Raw genomic sequence first — 17996 nt, 5'->3', positions numbered from 1 at the left:
AATATTTCATACAGCAGTTCCTCGAATTTGTCATTTTCTTAATATTACAATGTTTTATGTTGCAGAGAGATGTTTCACAATTAAAGAAATACTGGTCTAACTTGAAACAACAAAACAAGAACATTTTAACAGCTGAAAGACAAGCAAGATTTCTTACTGGTGGAGGGCCAGAAAAAAATGTTGGTGAAGTTGATTCAGATGTTTTGGACATAATACCTAGCCTTATGACTACAGCACCAACAATTTCTTCGAGTAATTTTACAAGGAATGAGTCTATAGGTACTGTTAAAATGTTTTTAAATAATACATGCATATAAATGTTAATGAAATTATTTGTTAAACGAATGAATAATTATTGATTATTTTAGATCGACAAAAACAAATTTTCAAAGCAGTTAAGCAAAATAATATAACAACACTAAACGAATTTGATAATGAACATTTGAAGAAAACACAAGTACCATCAACTTCATCATGCAGTCAACATGAATCAGCATCTGACTTAAGTAAGCTAAAAATTAATTAATTTACAATCACAAATGGTAGTTTCTCTTATTTCTTATATTATTCACATATCGATTTAATATTCATTTATTATTGATAAGATTAGTATTATGTTAATTGTATATTTATTTTTTCAGATACTAATATAATGATCATAGACGGGAACGAAGATGAAGAAGCTCAATATTCAATTGTTCATGTAGAAGATGTTGAAGATAATATACAGAAAGCACCTGTTACGTCCTGGCCTGCACGAAGGAAAGGCCGCTCGAAGGTCGTAACAGCGTTTTCCCGAAATCGGAGTGATTTCGGGTCGAACGGACTGTCTGGCCCTTTTGCAGGTCAACGACTGGATAGTCGCTTTTACCTGGCTTATTTCAGGGGTCCGTTCGTCGGTCCTTTTCGGTAAGGGAATTAAATCCCTTTTACGCGGGATAGGACCTTGTGCGATCTCGGGGGATATATGAAGGAACGCAGGGGTTTAAATAAGACTTTAAATTCGCGTAATGTAAATAATTATCATTTATTCAAAAAAATAAAATCTTAATAATATTCGGAGAATTAGACATTTGAATTTGTGGACATGTATAAACAATTATATATGAGTGTGTGTGTGTAACGTTGATGTGCTATGAGGCGGTTGAGGATTCGCGTTGGCTTTTAATCGTCCCGTTTCAATCGGAGAGCGCGTTTCAATGCTCGACGGGCAGCGATTTCCACTACTTATTAAGTTTAGTCGCGATTCCGGGGATTTATTCACTTCCGTGATCGTAGAAGAATGAAAGTACTCACTGTTGGCTGTATATTATTTGGTGAGCGGGTTGGCAGCTATAGGTTGATCCTCAGGATCGATGGTTCCTTCGAGTGGTGTGGGCGAAGGTGTAGGTTGACTGGTAGCTGGTTGTTGAGCCCCGATGGTCACAATGTATGTTTAATGCGAGGATCCAGAAGTGTGTAACTGCCACGACGTAGGCGGAATTAATAGAGCGTTCTTGGAAGATTCGCTGCTTTTATACTATTCGTCTGCCCTTCCTATAGGGCAAAGGGCGTCCTCTTTTCTTGTGACTCATAGTCATACGTTCGGTGTTTAATCCCCTTTGCGCAACGTATTGCTTCCTTGTATGAAGAGTTCTTTCCTAATTCCGATCTTTGGTCTACTGATAGCGTGTGTCGATCGTGATATTTCAACATTACCTATGACTTATTGATCAAAGTGTAGGTTTCGTAATCTCACCGATCGAGTTGTTTCACAATCACTGTCTTTCTCCGTTTAATTCTTATAATTAATTTCGGTTTTATAATTAATATGTTCGCGGAACGCGAATCTGCGTAAATCGGGGAGGAGAAAAGAATCGTGCAGTCCACAGGACGTAACACCCCCCGTCTTAGACAAATGTTGGGGGTGTAACACAACATTTGCAAAAAAGAAATAAAAAATTTTCGATTCTTTTCTTGCCGCGATTTACGAATATCGGTAGAAAGAACCACATTTAACCTGTTAGTTAATTGTGCTTCCTTTAGTTAACATGTATCTCCTTTTTTTGAAAAGGAGGAAAGAAAAAGGCGACCACCAAAACCCCTTCCTTATTCTTTCGTTCTTTTCTTACATTTTTTTTTTTATTATACTTTTTTTTTTAATTTTATTTTATTACTGGCAAGGTGCGCGTGGAATCTTTTTCCTTTTATTGTTCTTCTCTCCCTCTGGGAAACACAGCTTGGCCCCATCCGTCTACCAGGTGTTCGTAGTTGACGTATAGAAATTCTTCTATACATTCGATACATTCTTCTGCAGGTTTTATTAGTACGATTATTATTTCGCACTTAGTGCAGTTTGTTTGGTTGTCTGCTGAGTCCTTATGGACTAGATTATGGGGTGGTAGTGTCATATACTCCTCCTTGGTTGGTATTTTATTATAACATTCTTGGCAGATTTTAGAGTGGTCTTCAATATTTTGATAGATGTTCCCCCGTGCTTGTATGACACATCGGATTTCCATCAATTTTAAATAAGTTTCAGGGTGATCTTGTGGTCTCACGCCGTCGATGGGTCCTTGCCGTATTTCTTCTGTTATTTCAGGAGTCCATTGGAGTTGATGATATATTGGCATTGTTATACTGGAACTGACGATCAGGTAGTTTTTCTATAGAGTGGAAAATGATTCCACGTTCACGATTACGAAGAATATTAAACTAAAATATTGGTGTATACGTGTTGGTTATAGATATATATATGTATATAGGTAAATTCCTTCTTTCTTACTACTGAAGTTACAAAATATAACTTATTTTAATCTAGAGATAAAAAGACAATATTTTATGTATTTGAGACTATATAAAAAATTTTTTATATATATATATATGTATAAAGAGAAGGTATTTAACGAAATATAATATAAGAATAGTAATATAGAGTATACGAGGTTATAAAGAAAATACAATAGTTTAATTTAAGATTACGGATGAATATATTTGCGTATATATATGCGTATATATATATGTTTTTATTTATACGGCGGGTTCGACGTCGGCTGTGATTTTTGTGTGCAGCTCTGCATGTCCTAGTTTGACAAGCACGTCTCTAACGTTGTATGCTCTGTTGAATTCGCTGTCGGTTTTCATATGTAGTTTTACGAGTGCCGCTCCTTGTCTCAAGGGATGTATGATGTTAATCCATCCTTGTTGTTTTTCTAGAAGGAGTTGACATAAGTGGCGTGTCCTCCTGGGCCAAGTGGTTTTGTTGGTGGGGGCCTTGGTATAGGCTAACCCGCAGATAATGGCCTGCCATGGCAATTCTTTGAATCTATCTTCTAGGATGTAGACATCGTTCGCGTGGTACCAGGTTGTCCTGCCCCAGTCGCCTAGTACTACCTGGACCATCCAGGTAGTTTTGTTGATGCTTCTGATGAAGCCGCGTTTCCACGTTTCTTTTTCTTTGATTGCGACCTCCATTTCTGCTTTCAGGTTTTCGGGTAAAATATATAACGATTTTGCTCTCCTGTCCATTCGAAACTTGAGCTCCTCTTCCATCTCTTGGAGGTTTGCTTCGCCGTTTTTTAATTGTGCCCAGAAGAGGAGTGGTGAATCCGCTCTCAGTATTGTCACTTCTAGGCGGCTGCGAGTCAGGAACTCCGTTTCGATGTACTGGATCTCCATTTCTGTAGTAGATATTATATTTAATATGTTAAAGTGATAATGAAATTGTTGTCTATGTATAGAGAAATCCGGCGGTATGCCTTATGATTTTAAATATATAATTGATAGTAAGAGTGGATTATATTATGTTGTAATTTTATAGGATATATATATATTTATTTATATGGATGGATTAATATTAGCATCGGCTTGAGCGCTGATTTTTGCGAGTCCCATTTGAATCAGTGTGTCCCGGACGTTGTATACAGAATTGGGAAAGATGTTGTTTCTTGATTGTATTTCTAATTTTACGAAGGCCACTCCATCCCGTGGGGGGTTAATTATGTTTATCCATCCTTTATTGCCTTCGAGCATTGTCTGACATATTTTTCGAGTTAGTATTGGCCATGTTTTGGTTTCTTCGACGGGTTCTGTGTGTGCTAATCCACAGAGAAGCGCTTGCCAAGTCAATTCTTTGAATCTGTCCTCGAGTATGAATACGTCGCACATGCGTCGCTGTACGAGTCGTCCCCAATCTCCTAGGATGACTTTAATTGTTAGGGTATCTTCGTTTATTGTTTTAATAAATCCTCGTTTCCAACTGTCGCCTTCTTTAATTGCGACGTCTAGGTTTATTTGCATGGCATTCGGCCATAAATGGAGGTATGAGGATTTTCTGTCCATTCTGAATTTTAATTCTTCTTCTAAGTCCTCTAGGTCCTTTGCGCTGTTTTGGAGTTGTATCCAAAAGAGGTGTGGTGACTTTACTTTTATTACAGTCGCTTCTAGGCGGTTGCGTGTGAGGAGATCGGTTCTTAAAAATTGAATATCCATTTTTCTCTGTAGAAAAGAAAAATTTTAATTATATTAACGTTGGTTTTTCCAACAGTTGTACGGTGTTGATTGTTATTATTGTTTTATTTTTTTTTTTTATAAAGCTGATAAGATGTAAGGTATTAGTGGTTCAATATTTGGTTTCCTTGAGTTCGAAGGAGTAAGTGTTATCTTCTCTTCTGGGGAGGAGGGGATAGACTGTTGTCGTTGTATTATCTTCACCATTATGGAGTTCAAGCGTTTCACTGTCTGGGGCGGTTGGTTTCGATTTCATTGGTCGTCTCATTTTTAAGTGCAATAATAGGTTGGTCAGGGAGTCCCATAGGGCCCCTATCAGGTATAAGGACCACCCATATACGGTGTGTAGGGCGTAGCCATGGACTATGGTATCTAATATTAATTTCACGACCCTAATGGCCATGTATATTCCTAACAGTCCCGCGCTGAAATTTCCAAAAATTAAAAATTTACTCCAAAATTTTTGCCAAGCGGATATTGCTATTTTTTCTATGGTTTTTGCGTCTAATAAGTTGGAAATCGACCCTTCTTCTAGAGAGATTGTTCTGCCCATTATTCCTCTTGCCAAAGAGTTAAGAACTGCAGGTCGTTCAGCTGGGAACATTATATGGTCTCTTAGGTCCTTTAAGTCCGTTTCTGAGTATATGCCGCTAGTAGCCAATGATCCTGGGCTGATGTATTTCCATACTAGTTTGGTTAAAGGTTTCATGATAATGGGCGGTATGGTATCCACCGGTCTCAGCATAAATTTATACCAGGAATCTCCCAACTGATACATGGCGGGTGCTAACGTATTACACGTAGTTTGTGTACCTTGTCGTAATAATATGTGAGTTTGTGGTGTTAAATAATATGTTCGATTTTCCCGGAGTACGGGTAATTGATTGAAACAATGGTCTGTTTGAGCGAGTGTAACTTCGACAGGTACGCATTTTACTATGTGTATTACTTCGCCGGCTTGTAGGGCCATATAACCGGGACCTTTCATCAAGTGATACGCGAAGATATCAGGAGATTGTGTGGCTATGGCTAAGGCGTTTTGTAGCATGCGTTGCTCCAGGTTACATTGTTGAAGTAAAATATCATGATAAAGTTGATTGATTTGTGTACGGATGTGCTTCTCTACGTAGACGAACTTCGAATTCATGTACGTAAAGATATCAAGGTTTGAGATGCGTGATTGTTTTTTAAAGATGGCGGTTCCGAGTACTGTTTCGAAAATCATTAGTTTAGGATGTTCTGTTCGTACGAGAGAGTATCCGCAAACTTCTTGCTTTCCTTTGCTGGTAAGAGCGAATATCGCTTCTTGTGTGGTGAGAGAATAAACCGTTTGATGTTGTTCGTTGTCGACTATTTTATGAGCGTATCCCTCATATAATATGCCGTAGTTATTGAACTTGCAAGGACCTACGGGTATAGTTTCCCAGTAGGTATCTCCTCCTTCAACGTCCACGCAATGTGTTGAACTGAATTCGCACGTGACGCCTGATCTAAGTTGTACTCTGTTGGTATTTATTCGTACGTCGGCGGTATAATCTTGTAATGTAATTGTTACAGTTCCTATTACGACAACTTCTGCCCATGTTCCGTAGGGGTCGGAGTACGCTCCTCCATAACATGAGCCGTCGTTGTCAACGTGACCGGCCAAGGTTATTGGACGTGCCGTTGTTGAATTTGATTTTATTCCCGTTATATATGTGGTTCCCATTCGATAGTCTCCTTGATTATGCATTCGTTTACAGGTTTCGCGGTTTATTTCCTCTATGTATGAGTATTTCCCGTTAAGTACATCCAAGGTGTGAGAAAACATTCCGCACTTTTTGATTAGTCTATCAATTTCGATTTTACATTGTACGACTTGAACGGCTTCGAATTCATTGATCTGCAATAGTTGTACGTAAATTTGAGTTGAATTTATTTTCCTCTGAGGTATATCGCATTCTTCGGTATTTAGCAAGGATAACGTTGTCAGATTAGCAGATGATGAACCGCAGTCGTATCCTATTATTCCAATAGTGTGAGGTAAATATTGCAATAGAATAATTAATAGTGCGGTTAATCTCCTGAGTCGAGGGTCCATCTGAAAGTTGGTTATTTATTATTAGATATTGGTTTGATGTGCGATATTCGTAAACGGTTAGGATGTACTATGCGGCTGTTTTTCTTTATTTTGATTTTTACATTATTTTTATTTAATATCTCTAAAATTTCATGAGGTCCGGTATACTGGTCTCCGAATTTACCTGGTTTCGGTCCTTTTAACAAGAATACCTGATCTCCGGGTTTAAAGGTCTGAGGGTTTAATTTTTTGTCGTAATATTTTTTTGATTTGACTTTTGCTGTTACTACGTTTTCGCGAGCATTACGTTGAATCGTGTGAAGTTGTGTGACAAGATTTATTAAATAGTCTTCATAATTTGCTAATTTATCTTCAGGTGGAAGAAGTTCATTTGACGGAACTCGTGCTATTTTTCCGAAAACTAGTTCGTACGGAGTGTGTTTTGTGGCTTCGTGTACGCTAGTATTATAATTGAACATAGCTAATCCGATCCATTGTTTTTGCTCGTTTGCGTATTGTTTTAAGTATTCGCTGAGTGCGTGATGTGATCTCTCCAATGATCCGTTTGATTGAGGATGAAAAGCTGTTGTGCGAAATTTTCGTATTTTGAATAATTTGGCAATTTTCTTCATTAAATCGCTAATAAAATTTCTTCCTTGATCTGTAAGTATAGCTTTCGGCGCTCCGAGCACGCAAATAAAATGGTCTACAAAGGCTTCCGCAATGGTTTCTGAGGTTTGGTCAGGTAGCGGTATCCCCATACAATATTTTGTTAGCTGATCTTGTAGTGTTAAGATATATTCGTTGCCTCTTTCGGTCTTAGGTAGTGGGCCTACGATATCCATAGCTACTTTATCAAGCGAAGTGCCAGGCGTGTCTGTGATTATCATTGGTTGTTTTGTTTTAACTCGAACGAGTTTTTTCAGTTGACATTGTAAACATTGTTGTATGTGTTTTTGAACGTCTGATTTCAAATTTTCCCAATAATAATTGTGTTTAATTCTATTATATGTTTTGGTTACTCCGCGGTGTCCTCCTGTTGGTGAGCAATGCATTTCGTCGATTATGACAGAACGCAAATCCTTCGGTGGATATTTAATTTGTCCATTGCAAATAATTATTTTCGTAGTTGAGTTAATAAATATCAATTGTAGTTGTACCTTGATATTGTTCCAGGGAACGTTATTAATGAAATCGGTTTTTGCAATGCTAATTGTTTCTAATTTTAAATTTTTGATAACGTTATTTAAATCTTTCAAGGTTTTTAAGATGTGATCTAGAGTTGCCGTAGGGCCTACTCGTTGTTCATCGTTAACAGGTAGCGCGATATGATAGTAGTGTTTGTATTTTATGGCCTTGGCTTCGCCCAAGGTAAGAGATCCTAAATTTGGTAGTTCGTTTCGCTCGGAAAGTTTCTGAGATCCTGAGTCTAAAGGATTTCCTTGGGTGTCGACAAAATATGCTACGTTATCTTTTCGTAGGAATAATAATTCGCGAGAATCTATGATGTTGCTTTTAATTATTTTATTTTCGATAATTCTGGGTTTCGCTTTTCTTGCCTTTAGATTTTGATTTATAATGTCTTCTTCGTCTTCTTCTTCCTCTTCGGTGTCGAGGTCCTTGTCTGATGTGTCGTTTTTTTCTTTGTTTTGTTCAATATTATCTTCTTCCTTAGTGGTTTTTTGTTTATTACCTTGTCCTGCAGTTTGGCTTCTTGTCTGTATTCTGTCTTGTTTAGGTGGATCGTGTATTAATACTTTTTCTGTAGTTTGTATTACGGTCGGTTCATTTATTTCTTCGAGTGTAAAAGGTATAGAATCGTTATTGTTTTTGACAAAATTAGCTTCAGGTATGGGTTCTTCGTTATCTGAGAGATATAAATGAAAATCGTCTTCCTCTTCTTCTTCTTCGCTATCTGATTCTTCTAACATTTTTGAAATTATTTCTGCATCTGCGGAGTTGTTTGGATTTAAGGTTTTTCTTTCTTTTATTAGTTTACAATCGATTTCTTCTAGATTTATTGGATTTCTTGATAATGCGTCTGCATTTACGTTAGTTATTCCTGCCTTATATTCGACATCGTAATTGTATTCGGCTAATTTTAGTCTCCAGCGTAATATTCGCATGTTTGCGTCTTGAGCATTTTTAAACCATAATAATGGTTTATGATCGGTGACTAATGTAAATTTTCTCCCATATAAATACGGTCGAAAATGTTTGACGCAATATACTATGGCTAAAGCTTCCTTTTCGTATGTGTCATATTTTATTTCGTTATCGGTGAGGGTTCTAGAAGCGTACGCGATCGGTCGGTCTTTATTTATATCTCCCTGTGATAATATTCCTCCTACTGCTATTCCTGATGCGTCTGTGGTTAAAATAAATGGTTTCGAAAAGTTAGGATATTGCAATACAGGTTCTTCACATAATTTTTGTTTTAAAATTTCGAATGATTCTTCTTGTACGGCTGTCCATTCAAAGCGGGTGTCGTTTTTCAGTAAAGAAGTAAGTGGTTTTGCAAATTTAGAAAAGTTCGGTATGAATCGTCTATAATAACCTGCAAGTCCCAAAAATTGTTTAATATTCTTCGGTGTTTTGGGTCTCGGAAATTGTTGTACTGCTTCTAATTTTTTTTGATCAGGTTTTACTCCATCTTTGCTAATTACGTGTCCTAAATATGTTACTTCATTTTTTAGAAATTCACATTTGTCTGGTTGTAATTTTAAGTTGGCTTTACGAAGTCGCTCTATTAATGCGTTATATTTTCGTTCATGTTCTTCTAGAGAGGTAGCATAAATAACAATGTCGTCCATATAGACAAATAATTCCTCGCCTTGTAATCCAGTCAATACTAGGTCCATTAATCGTTGAAAGGTAGCAGGTGCATTTTTTAATCCGAAAGGCATTCGGTCGAATTCATAATGACCGAAAGGAGTGGTAAATGCTGTTTTATGACTGTCGGCAGGATCCATTTTTATTTGATGGAATCCGGAAGCTAGATCGCATACTGAGAAGTACTGTGCTCCTCCTAATTGATCCAATATATCTACGATGTTGGGTAATGGATAAGCGTCACCGATAGTTTTGTCGTTTAACGCTCGAAAATCGAGAACCATTCTCCAGCGTTTGTTTCCCTTCGAGTCTTCTTTCTTTGGCACGATCCATATGGGCGTATTATAAGGTGATTGAGACGGTTTTACGATGCTTCCTTCTAACAGTTCTTCTACCTGCTTGTTTATTTCTTCTTTGTGTAATTGCGGGAATCTATACTGACGAGTGTTAATCGGTCGATCGTCTATAGTGGTTATTTGATGTTGTAAAATATGAGTAGCGGTCAGTTTTTCTCCAGGAACATGAAATCGATCTTGACTGTTTGTTATTAATTTTAATACGTTCTCTTGTTCTTCTTTATTTAGATGTTCCAACCGCAGTAATTCCATAATTTGAGTAAATCGAGTTTCCTTTGGTTGTTCGGAAACTACTAGGCAGTTATGTAGATCGATATTTTCTACATTAATTTGGTGTTTTTCTTTATGATTTAATTTTCGTTTTCGTGGGAAATTTTTTATAATTTCTTGAGATTTGTCAAATAAGGATGCTGAGATTTTTGGAGACGGTCCTTTTTTATTCTTGACTGTTTTATTATTTATTTTTTCAATATCTTTATTATATTCTTGAGCTTCTTTTAGAAGATTTTCCATTGTAACTTGAGAGGTTTCTAATTCATTTTCATTATTTCTAACAGATAATCCAGTTTTTGGAAATGTAAGTTTTGGAAGGGATAAACGATCCTTTGAATTTTTGGAAAAAGGTTGTGTCGAATTATGAAATGAGGTTTGGTAACTTCCCTCTTCGGAATCGACGGAGCTAGAATTTCCTGACAAGGTTTGACATTTTTCCTTCGAAATTCTAGGAATTTTTTCTTTTGGGAGATTTTTATAACTTTCTTCTCCAATAATTTTTGGATTATCAAAATTTTGAGAAGAGGTTTGGTAACTTCCCTCTTCAAGGATTTCTGGATCATTATAATTTTCAGGAGAGGTTTGGTAACTTCCCTCTCCAAGGATTTTTGATTTATTATAATTTTCAGGAGAGGTTTGGTAACTTCCCTCTCCAAGGATTTTCGATTTATTATAATTTTCAGGAGAGGTTTGGTAACTTCCCTCTCCAAGGATTTCTGGATTATTATAATTTTCAGGAGAGGTTTGGTAACTTCCCTCTCCAAGGATTTCTGGATTATTATAATTTTCAGGAGAGGTTTGGTAACTTCCCTCTCCAAGGATTTTTGGATTATTATAATTTTCGTTTAAATAATTTTTATTCCCTCTCTTACTTTTAATTTTATTCTTTCCTTGAATCATTATTGAAAATTCATCCTCATTGTCTCTAAATATCATCGTATCTTTATCTTCATGGTCCGTGTTAACGTTAGTCTGGTCGTTATCTGACCCCTCTTTCTTGTTATCAATAATTTCGATATCGTCGTTAAATAGTTCGTTCAGTGGTTTTAAACGGAGTGTCGGTACGCGAACTTCTATTTCTTCATCTAGAGTGCTTATGACATTTAGATATGCTTTTCCAGAAATAGTTTCTACGATAGTATCTCCTAGGAAAATTCCATGTTCTATTTTTAATTTCGGTATATATCCTATTTTAATCTCAGGGTTCTCTATCCTCACAAAAAATAGCGATTCTGATCTTGGAGATACTATTATGGTTTCCGGGGAGAAAAAGGGCACATTAATTCCGGAAATATCTAAATGTCCTTGAGCGTAATCTATTTTTGAAAAAGTTTGTTTGAAGAAATCGTTTCCTAATATTCCGGATTGTGGAATCGGAAAATCGTTGGCAACGATATGAAATAATACCGGTAATTCAAAAAGTGTTAGTGTAATTTCTCCTAGGGTATAGACAGGATAATTGTTTATGCCATTTAATTTTAAAATATTCGAATAATTAATACTTGTATTTTTGGGCACAAAATTTTCTTTAATTATATTCGGTCCGGATCCCGTGTCTAACATAAAGGTTATTTGAGTGGTAATTTTATCGATTTCAACCTGTACCGTAGGCACGCGACTATGTTTGTCGAGGCTTACAGTTACAGGCCTGATTTCGGGTTCGTAGTTATTTACTTGGCTTGCCGCTGCACGGATGGGTGTGATGTTCGCTCGGCCCCCGATTTTACACCCGATGTCGAGGGTCCGTTGTAGTTTCCCTGCTCTTTTTCTTTGCGGCGATTGTTACTTGTAATTCGTAATTGACATGTATCGAGAAGATGGCCCTGTTCTTTGCAATATCGGCAGAATAAATTGTCTTTATGTGCTGGTATTGGATTGATTTTAGAGCGGCAATTTCTAGAGATATGGCCATAATTGTTACAAGTTTGACACACGATATTAGTATTGCGTTCATTTTGTTTCTTCCAACAATTATTAGCCGAGTGACCGGATTTATCGCACCATTGGCAAATTACTAAAGATTTATTTGTTTGTTGATTAAAGTTATTCTGTCGACATGATTTTGCATTATGACCAATCTTAGAGCATAATTGACAAGTAATGACCTTTTCCTGAATTACGTTAATTGATTGTCGAGATCGTGGGTCGCGTAACCGACATTTATCTGCGCTATGCCCGCGTTTTTTACAAATTTGACAGATTAAAATATCCGTTCCGGTGTTTCCGAAAGGATTTTGATTTTGTGGTGAAAGTTGAGTGAGCTTTCGACAACTACTTGCTGCATGCCCTTCTTTATAACAGATTTGGCAGACTTCTCGAGATAGATTAACAGGTAGCGGTGAATTTTGACTTGATTTAGCGCCTTGTCGTAAATCTGTCATTTGTTGAAGCTCTCTTTCTATTTTTAACGCGTCGGCCACGGTTTCCTGTACGTTTAAGTCTCGCGCTATTCTTTGTTCTATTTCGGGTTTTAGTCCTCTAATAAAGCATTTACACATATCTGTTTCTATAGTTGCTTTTATATCCTGTTCAGGCATGGCGTTCCCTGAGCTTCGATATGCCTCTAGTATTTGTTTTCCGAGAAGTTTAACCCGATTCGCGTAAGTGACGACATCTTCATTATTTTTCTGATAAACGCAACCTAATTCTCCTTGTAATTGATAGACATTTTTGGAGGGACCGTAAATTTTCTTCAAATACGTTGTTAATGCAGCTACGGTATTAAAATCTTGATCTTGTATAGTACGACGCGCTTCCCCCACTATTCGCGTTCTTATAATTTTAGCGAATTGACACTCTGCCTCTTTAGGGAGCATAGATTTTGCTTCCTCGCATCCCTCAATAAAATAATTTAGTGGGGTGTTACTACCGTCAAAAAAGGGAACGGCTTCGACCGCGTATTTTAAAGTGGCGAAAGGATTAGCGTTAGCCATGTTTATTGATGGACCTCCGGATTCGCCGTTAGAATTATCGATATTAATTTTGAGAATCTGATTTTTTGAGTCAATAAATTCAACTTGGTCGGATTCGTCGGGTAATTCACTTATTTCGGTTAAATTAGAATCTCCTAAAAAATGTACATGTCGAGGCGTAGATGCTGTGAATTTTGATTTAGATTCACGTGTTCTGTGTGGTGTTTCTAACGCGGTCTTGTAAAGTTCATCTATTTCGTCTTTGTCCGTTGTGCTTCTAGTCCCTTTACTCATTCCTATTCCCAAAGATCGCACATTTCAATCCCGGACGAGCCCCCAATTAAACGTATGTTACGTCCTGGCCTGCACGAAGGAAAGGCCGCTCGAAGGTCGTAACAGCGTTTTCCCGAAATCGGAGTGATTTCGGGTCGAACGGACTGTCTGGCCCTTTTGCAGGTCAACGACTGGATAGTCGCTTTTACCTGGCTTATTTCAGGGGTCCGTTCGTCGGTCCTTTTCGGTAAGGGAATTAAATCCCTTTTACGCGGGATAGGACCTTGTGCGATCTCGGGGGATATATGAAGGAACGCAGGGGTTTAAATAAGACTTTAAATTCGCGTAATGTAAATAATTATCATTTATTCAAAAAAATAAAATCTTAATAATATTCGGAGAATTAGACATTTGAATTTGTGGACATGTATAAACAATTATATATGAGTGTGTGTGTGTAACGTTGATGTGCTATGAGGCGGTTGAGGATTCGCGTTGGCTTTTAATCGTCCCGTTTCAATCGGAGAGCGCGTTTCAATGCTCGACGGGCAGCGATTTCCACTACTTATTAAGTTTAGTCGCGATTCCGGGGATTTATTCACTTCCGTGATCGTAGAAGAATGAAAGTACTCACTGTTGGCTGTATATTATTTGGTGAGCGGGTTGGCAGCTATAGGTTGATCCTCAGGATCGATGGTTCCTTCGAGTGGTGTGGGCGAAGGTGTAGGTTGACTGGTAGCTGGTTGTTGAGCCCCGATGGTCACAATGTATGTTTAATGCGAGGATCCAGAAGTGTGTAACTGCCACGACGTAGGCGGAATTAATAGAGCGTTCTTGGAAGATTCGCTGCTTTTATACTATTCGTCTGCCCTTCCTATAGGGCAAAGGGCGTCCTCTTTTCTTGTGACTCATAGTCATACGTTCGGTGTTTAATCCCCTTTGCGCAACGTATTGCTTCCTTGTATGAAGAGTTCTTTCCTAATTCCGATCTTTGGTCTACTGATAGCGTGTGTCGATCGTGATATTTCAACATTACCTATGACTTATTGATCAAAGTGTAGGTTTCGTAATCTCACCGATCGAGTTGTTTCACAATCACTGTCTTTCTCCGTTTAATTCTTATAACTAATTTCGGTCTTATAATTAATATGTTCGCGGAACGCGAATCTGCGTAAATCGGGGAGGAGAAAAGAATCGTGCAGTCCACAGGACGTAACACACCTAATAATCAATCTGGTAAGAAAATACCAAACGTTATTTAAAACTAAATACTGTTTAAAAAAAATACTCTTAACATTTAAATGCAACTTAAAATTATGTTTTAGATGTAATGACTATTGAAAGAAATAATATTTATCTTGATTCAAAGAGAACAAATCATACGGACTCATTAAACTCTAAATCAAAAGTCGAAAGTGGACAGAAATAACGTAATATGTGAAAAAGAATTAGAGTTAGCAAATATTAAGATCAATCATGAAATCGAAATATGTAAATTAAGAAAGCAACGTGAAGAGTTCATAAATGAATTGACAATTAGAAAATTATTATTAGAGGAAAAAGAATTAAAAGAGCGAGTAAAATTAGCGAAGTTTCGTGCTCAAAAAGAGATGTAAGTAATTACTTTTTTTTATTAAATAATTAAATAATTTATCAAACATAAAGATCGACCATCGGTCTGCAGACAATCACACAAAAATTATTATTAGGTACCAAGATCTGCTGCAGACCGATAGTCGATCTCATCTTTATGTTTGACATTTTCATTGATCATTTATCATTTATCATTGTAAATAATTTATATTTTTTTATTTTAGGGGACATCATTATTTTTCAGCTGATGATAAGTAAATGATTACATAGGGTACTTTCCAATTCATGCATGATGCGCATGAAGTAACAGAAAATTTATAATATGCATGACATAAACTATATTTTTATATGAAAATAAAAATGCTATTAAATATCAAATCATATAATAATGTGTATTATATTAAATTCCTTCCTTTCTTTAATTCCTTCCCTTTTTTGTATATATTATTTGGTATGGATATTTTTAGATTGTCAATTGTTCATTAATTATGTTAACCAAATCTGCAGTTTCATCTTTCGCCTTTCATTTCACGCATGGTATTTCGAAAAATAAAAAGAAGCAATTAAAACCGTACAATTTATTCTTTATAAAAGGTAAGTACTACAGATTTTTTACAGATATACATATATACATAATAACATTCTTATATATGTAACTTATATCCATAATAATATATATGACCATATAAACATAACATATTGTATATTACTATTAATCACTATTACTATACATTTTAGATAAGAACATGGAATTAAACAATATATGTGGTCAATTTGACATAAATTTATTTGACAATTCTGATTTATCTTCTGATTCATCTTCGGATGACGAGAATAATGAAATTCGAATAATACGCGTAAAACGATATATTCGAGATGCGATGAATCCATTCACTGCCTACTACGAACATGAATTTCATCTTAGATATAGATTTTCTAAAAATTGTGTTATGAACGGATTACTGCCTTTAGTTGTCGAAAGTTTAACAAAGCCTGATATGCGAGGTCTACCTATTGATCCAGTTATCCAATTGCTCATTTGTTTACGATTTTATGCTACTGGCAATTTTCAGGTAATTTTCTATATTGCATCTTCAAACATTAAAGACAAACGGTACAAATATTTTTAAAATATTGTTTCATAATTTATTTTATTATTTAGACAGTAAATGGAGATCTCATGATATTACCACAACCGACAATAAGCAGGATTGTGTTTAGAGTAACGGTTGTATTAGCAGCTTACCTAAACACTTATGTAAAATTTACAACAAACCAAGCAGCCATTCAGGAAAATCGAAGACTCTTTAAAGAATTAGGGTATGGACAAGGAGCTATCGGACTTCCTCATATTGATGGAGCGATAGACTGCACCCATGTAAGACTAGTAGGTAACAATTTTGGAGGACTTGCTGAAACATACAGAAACAGAAAAGGATATTTTTCTTTAAATGTCCAGGTAAAAACATGAAGCTGAATAATATATATAAAAGTGCGAAAAACATAGTAATGCAAATCAAGTTTTATAAACTATTGATTTGTGTGTATAAGTGCAATCTACATATACATTGTATAGCACGCATCTATGCAATCAGTATTTTACAAAACTTGACTTACGTTCATGCTCTAAATAAAAAAAGTGAATAGAAATATTGTAATGTGCAAAAAAGAATAACAATTAGCGAATATTTAAATTAATCATGAAATCGAAATGTGTCAATTAAGACAGCAACGTGAAGAATTTATAAATAAAATGACAAAATATTATTATTAGAGGAAAAAGAACTAATAATATTTTTCAAATATTATTCTCTTTCTGTAAAAGGCTATTGTGGGACCACGAATGGAATTTTTGGACCTTGTCCCAGAATGGCCTGGAAGTCAACACGACAGCCGAATCTTCCAAAATTCTCGAGTTTTTATGCGATATCAACAACGCGAATTGGCAGGAATGTTGGTTGGGGATGCAGGATATCCTTGTCTCCCATTTCTCTTGATACCCTTTAGAAATCCACAGAATGAAGAAGAACAGAGGTAAAGAGTAATTTTAAATAAATTTATTTAAATAAATTTAAATAACCATAGAAAGATAAAAATTGGGCAAAGAGAGAACAACGCGGTTATTAGTGTGTGAAAAGTCAGAAAGACAATAATTTAATATTCTTAAAGATACATTAAGCGCGAACGTTTCGGCTTATGTAACATTTAATTTTGCAGAGACCTAAATTTAATTGTTGTTAAATTTAAATTTAAATAAATATATAATCATACGCCGTTAAAAATTTAATATTATATAATAAGAGTATATAATAAATAATATCTATTTTCATTATATACAGATATAATCAAATTCAATCACGAACGAGAATGGTTGTGGAGAGAACGTTTGGAGTTTGGAAGAGACGATTTCCTTGTTTAGCTAGAGGATTATCTTTAAAACTAATAACATGTACAGCAGTTGTATCAGCTTATGCAGTTTTGCACAATTTATCCTTACAATTTAGAGATATTCTCCCAGAAGAACCAGATGACGATGCAATTGAAAATGAAAATGTCGAAGAATTGCATCATAATGATCCTCATTGGCAGCCTGTTGATGGATTTATTGTTAGGCAGAACGTAGTTCGTGATTTGTTCCAGTAAATTGACTTAATTATATACAGTGTATCGTTGCAAGTATAAACTAAGGGCCTGATCTAACAATTGAAAGTAGTGAAGCATTAATTCACATATCTAGATTATGCAATTATAGTTTTTCTAACTTTAACAATAAGATGTTAAATCAACAACATCCACTCTTGAACACCATAGATTCCTATATAGAGCCACTTTTAAAGCGCGTCTTCAACAAATCCAATGTGTTTAAAAAGTGTTATAAAAAGTGCCCGATTCTGTTGTTTCCTGTAATCTAATCTACACTGTGCAGTTGTTACATTAAAAGATGGATGAAATGCGCATTCTAAGCAATATAGAGCCCGCTCAATAAATTCCGCTGCCATTGGTAAATCCTCACTCAATTTACACAGTTCAGCTATCTGCAGGAGAGCGTCTACATGATAAGAATGTATGTTTATTATGCTCTGAAATATAATAATCTGTATTAACATTTATATTGTGTGTATATATATACATATATGCATTGTGTGAATATTAATATAAATAAAAAATATTTTTGTTAGAGTTTTCCACAGTACATATTATATTTGATAA

At 35.8% G+C, this 17996-nt stretch overlaps 2 protein-coding genes across 2 annotated transcripts; both read right to left on the bottom strand.

The window, feature by feature from the left end:
- Positions 1-3009: 3009 nt before the first annotated feature.
- LOC145943456 (uncharacterized) lies at positions 3010-14091 on the bottom strand. Its single transcript, XM_083050961.1, has 2 exons — positions 13828-14091; positions 3010-3659 (listed from the first exon to the last, which is right to left on the bottom strand). The coding sequence occupies exon 2, from the start codon at positions 3655-3657 to the stop codon at positions 3010-3012; it is 648 nt and encodes a 215-aa protein (XP_082907087.1). The 5' UTR covers positions 3658-3659; positions 13828-14091.
- LOC145943847 (uncharacterized) lies at positions 4589-6809 on the bottom strand. Its single transcript, XM_083051719.1, has one exon. The coding sequence runs from the start codon at positions 6566-6568 to the stop codon at positions 4601-4603; it is 1968 nt and encodes a 655-aa protein (XP_082907845.1). The 5' UTR covers positions 6569-6809; the 3' UTR covers positions 4589-4600.
- Positions 14092-17996: the final 3905 nt, after the last annotated feature.

This window comes from Prenolepis imparis, unplaced genomic scaffold, assembly GCF_030444845.1.
Source record: "Prenolepis imparis isolate NDT839.2.m4 unplaced genomic scaffold, iyPreImpa1.0 SCAF_12, whole genome shotgun sequence".
Taxonomy (NCBI): domain Eukaryota; kingdom Metazoa; phylum Arthropoda; class Insecta; order Hymenoptera; family Formicidae; genus Prenolepis; species Prenolepis imparis.
The sequence above is the reverse complement of the archived record's forward strand: the minus strand, read 5'-3'. Positions and strand labels throughout refer to the sequence as shown.

Coding starts and splice junctions, on each gene's coding strand:
- LOC145943456 (XM_083050961.1), bottom strand. CDS start 3,657: ATGGAGATCCAGTACATCGAAACGGAGTTCCTGACTCGCAGCCGCCTA.
- LOC145943847 (XM_083051719.1), bottom strand. CDS start 6,568: ATGGACCCTCGACTCAGGAGATTAACCGCACTATTAATTATTCTATTG.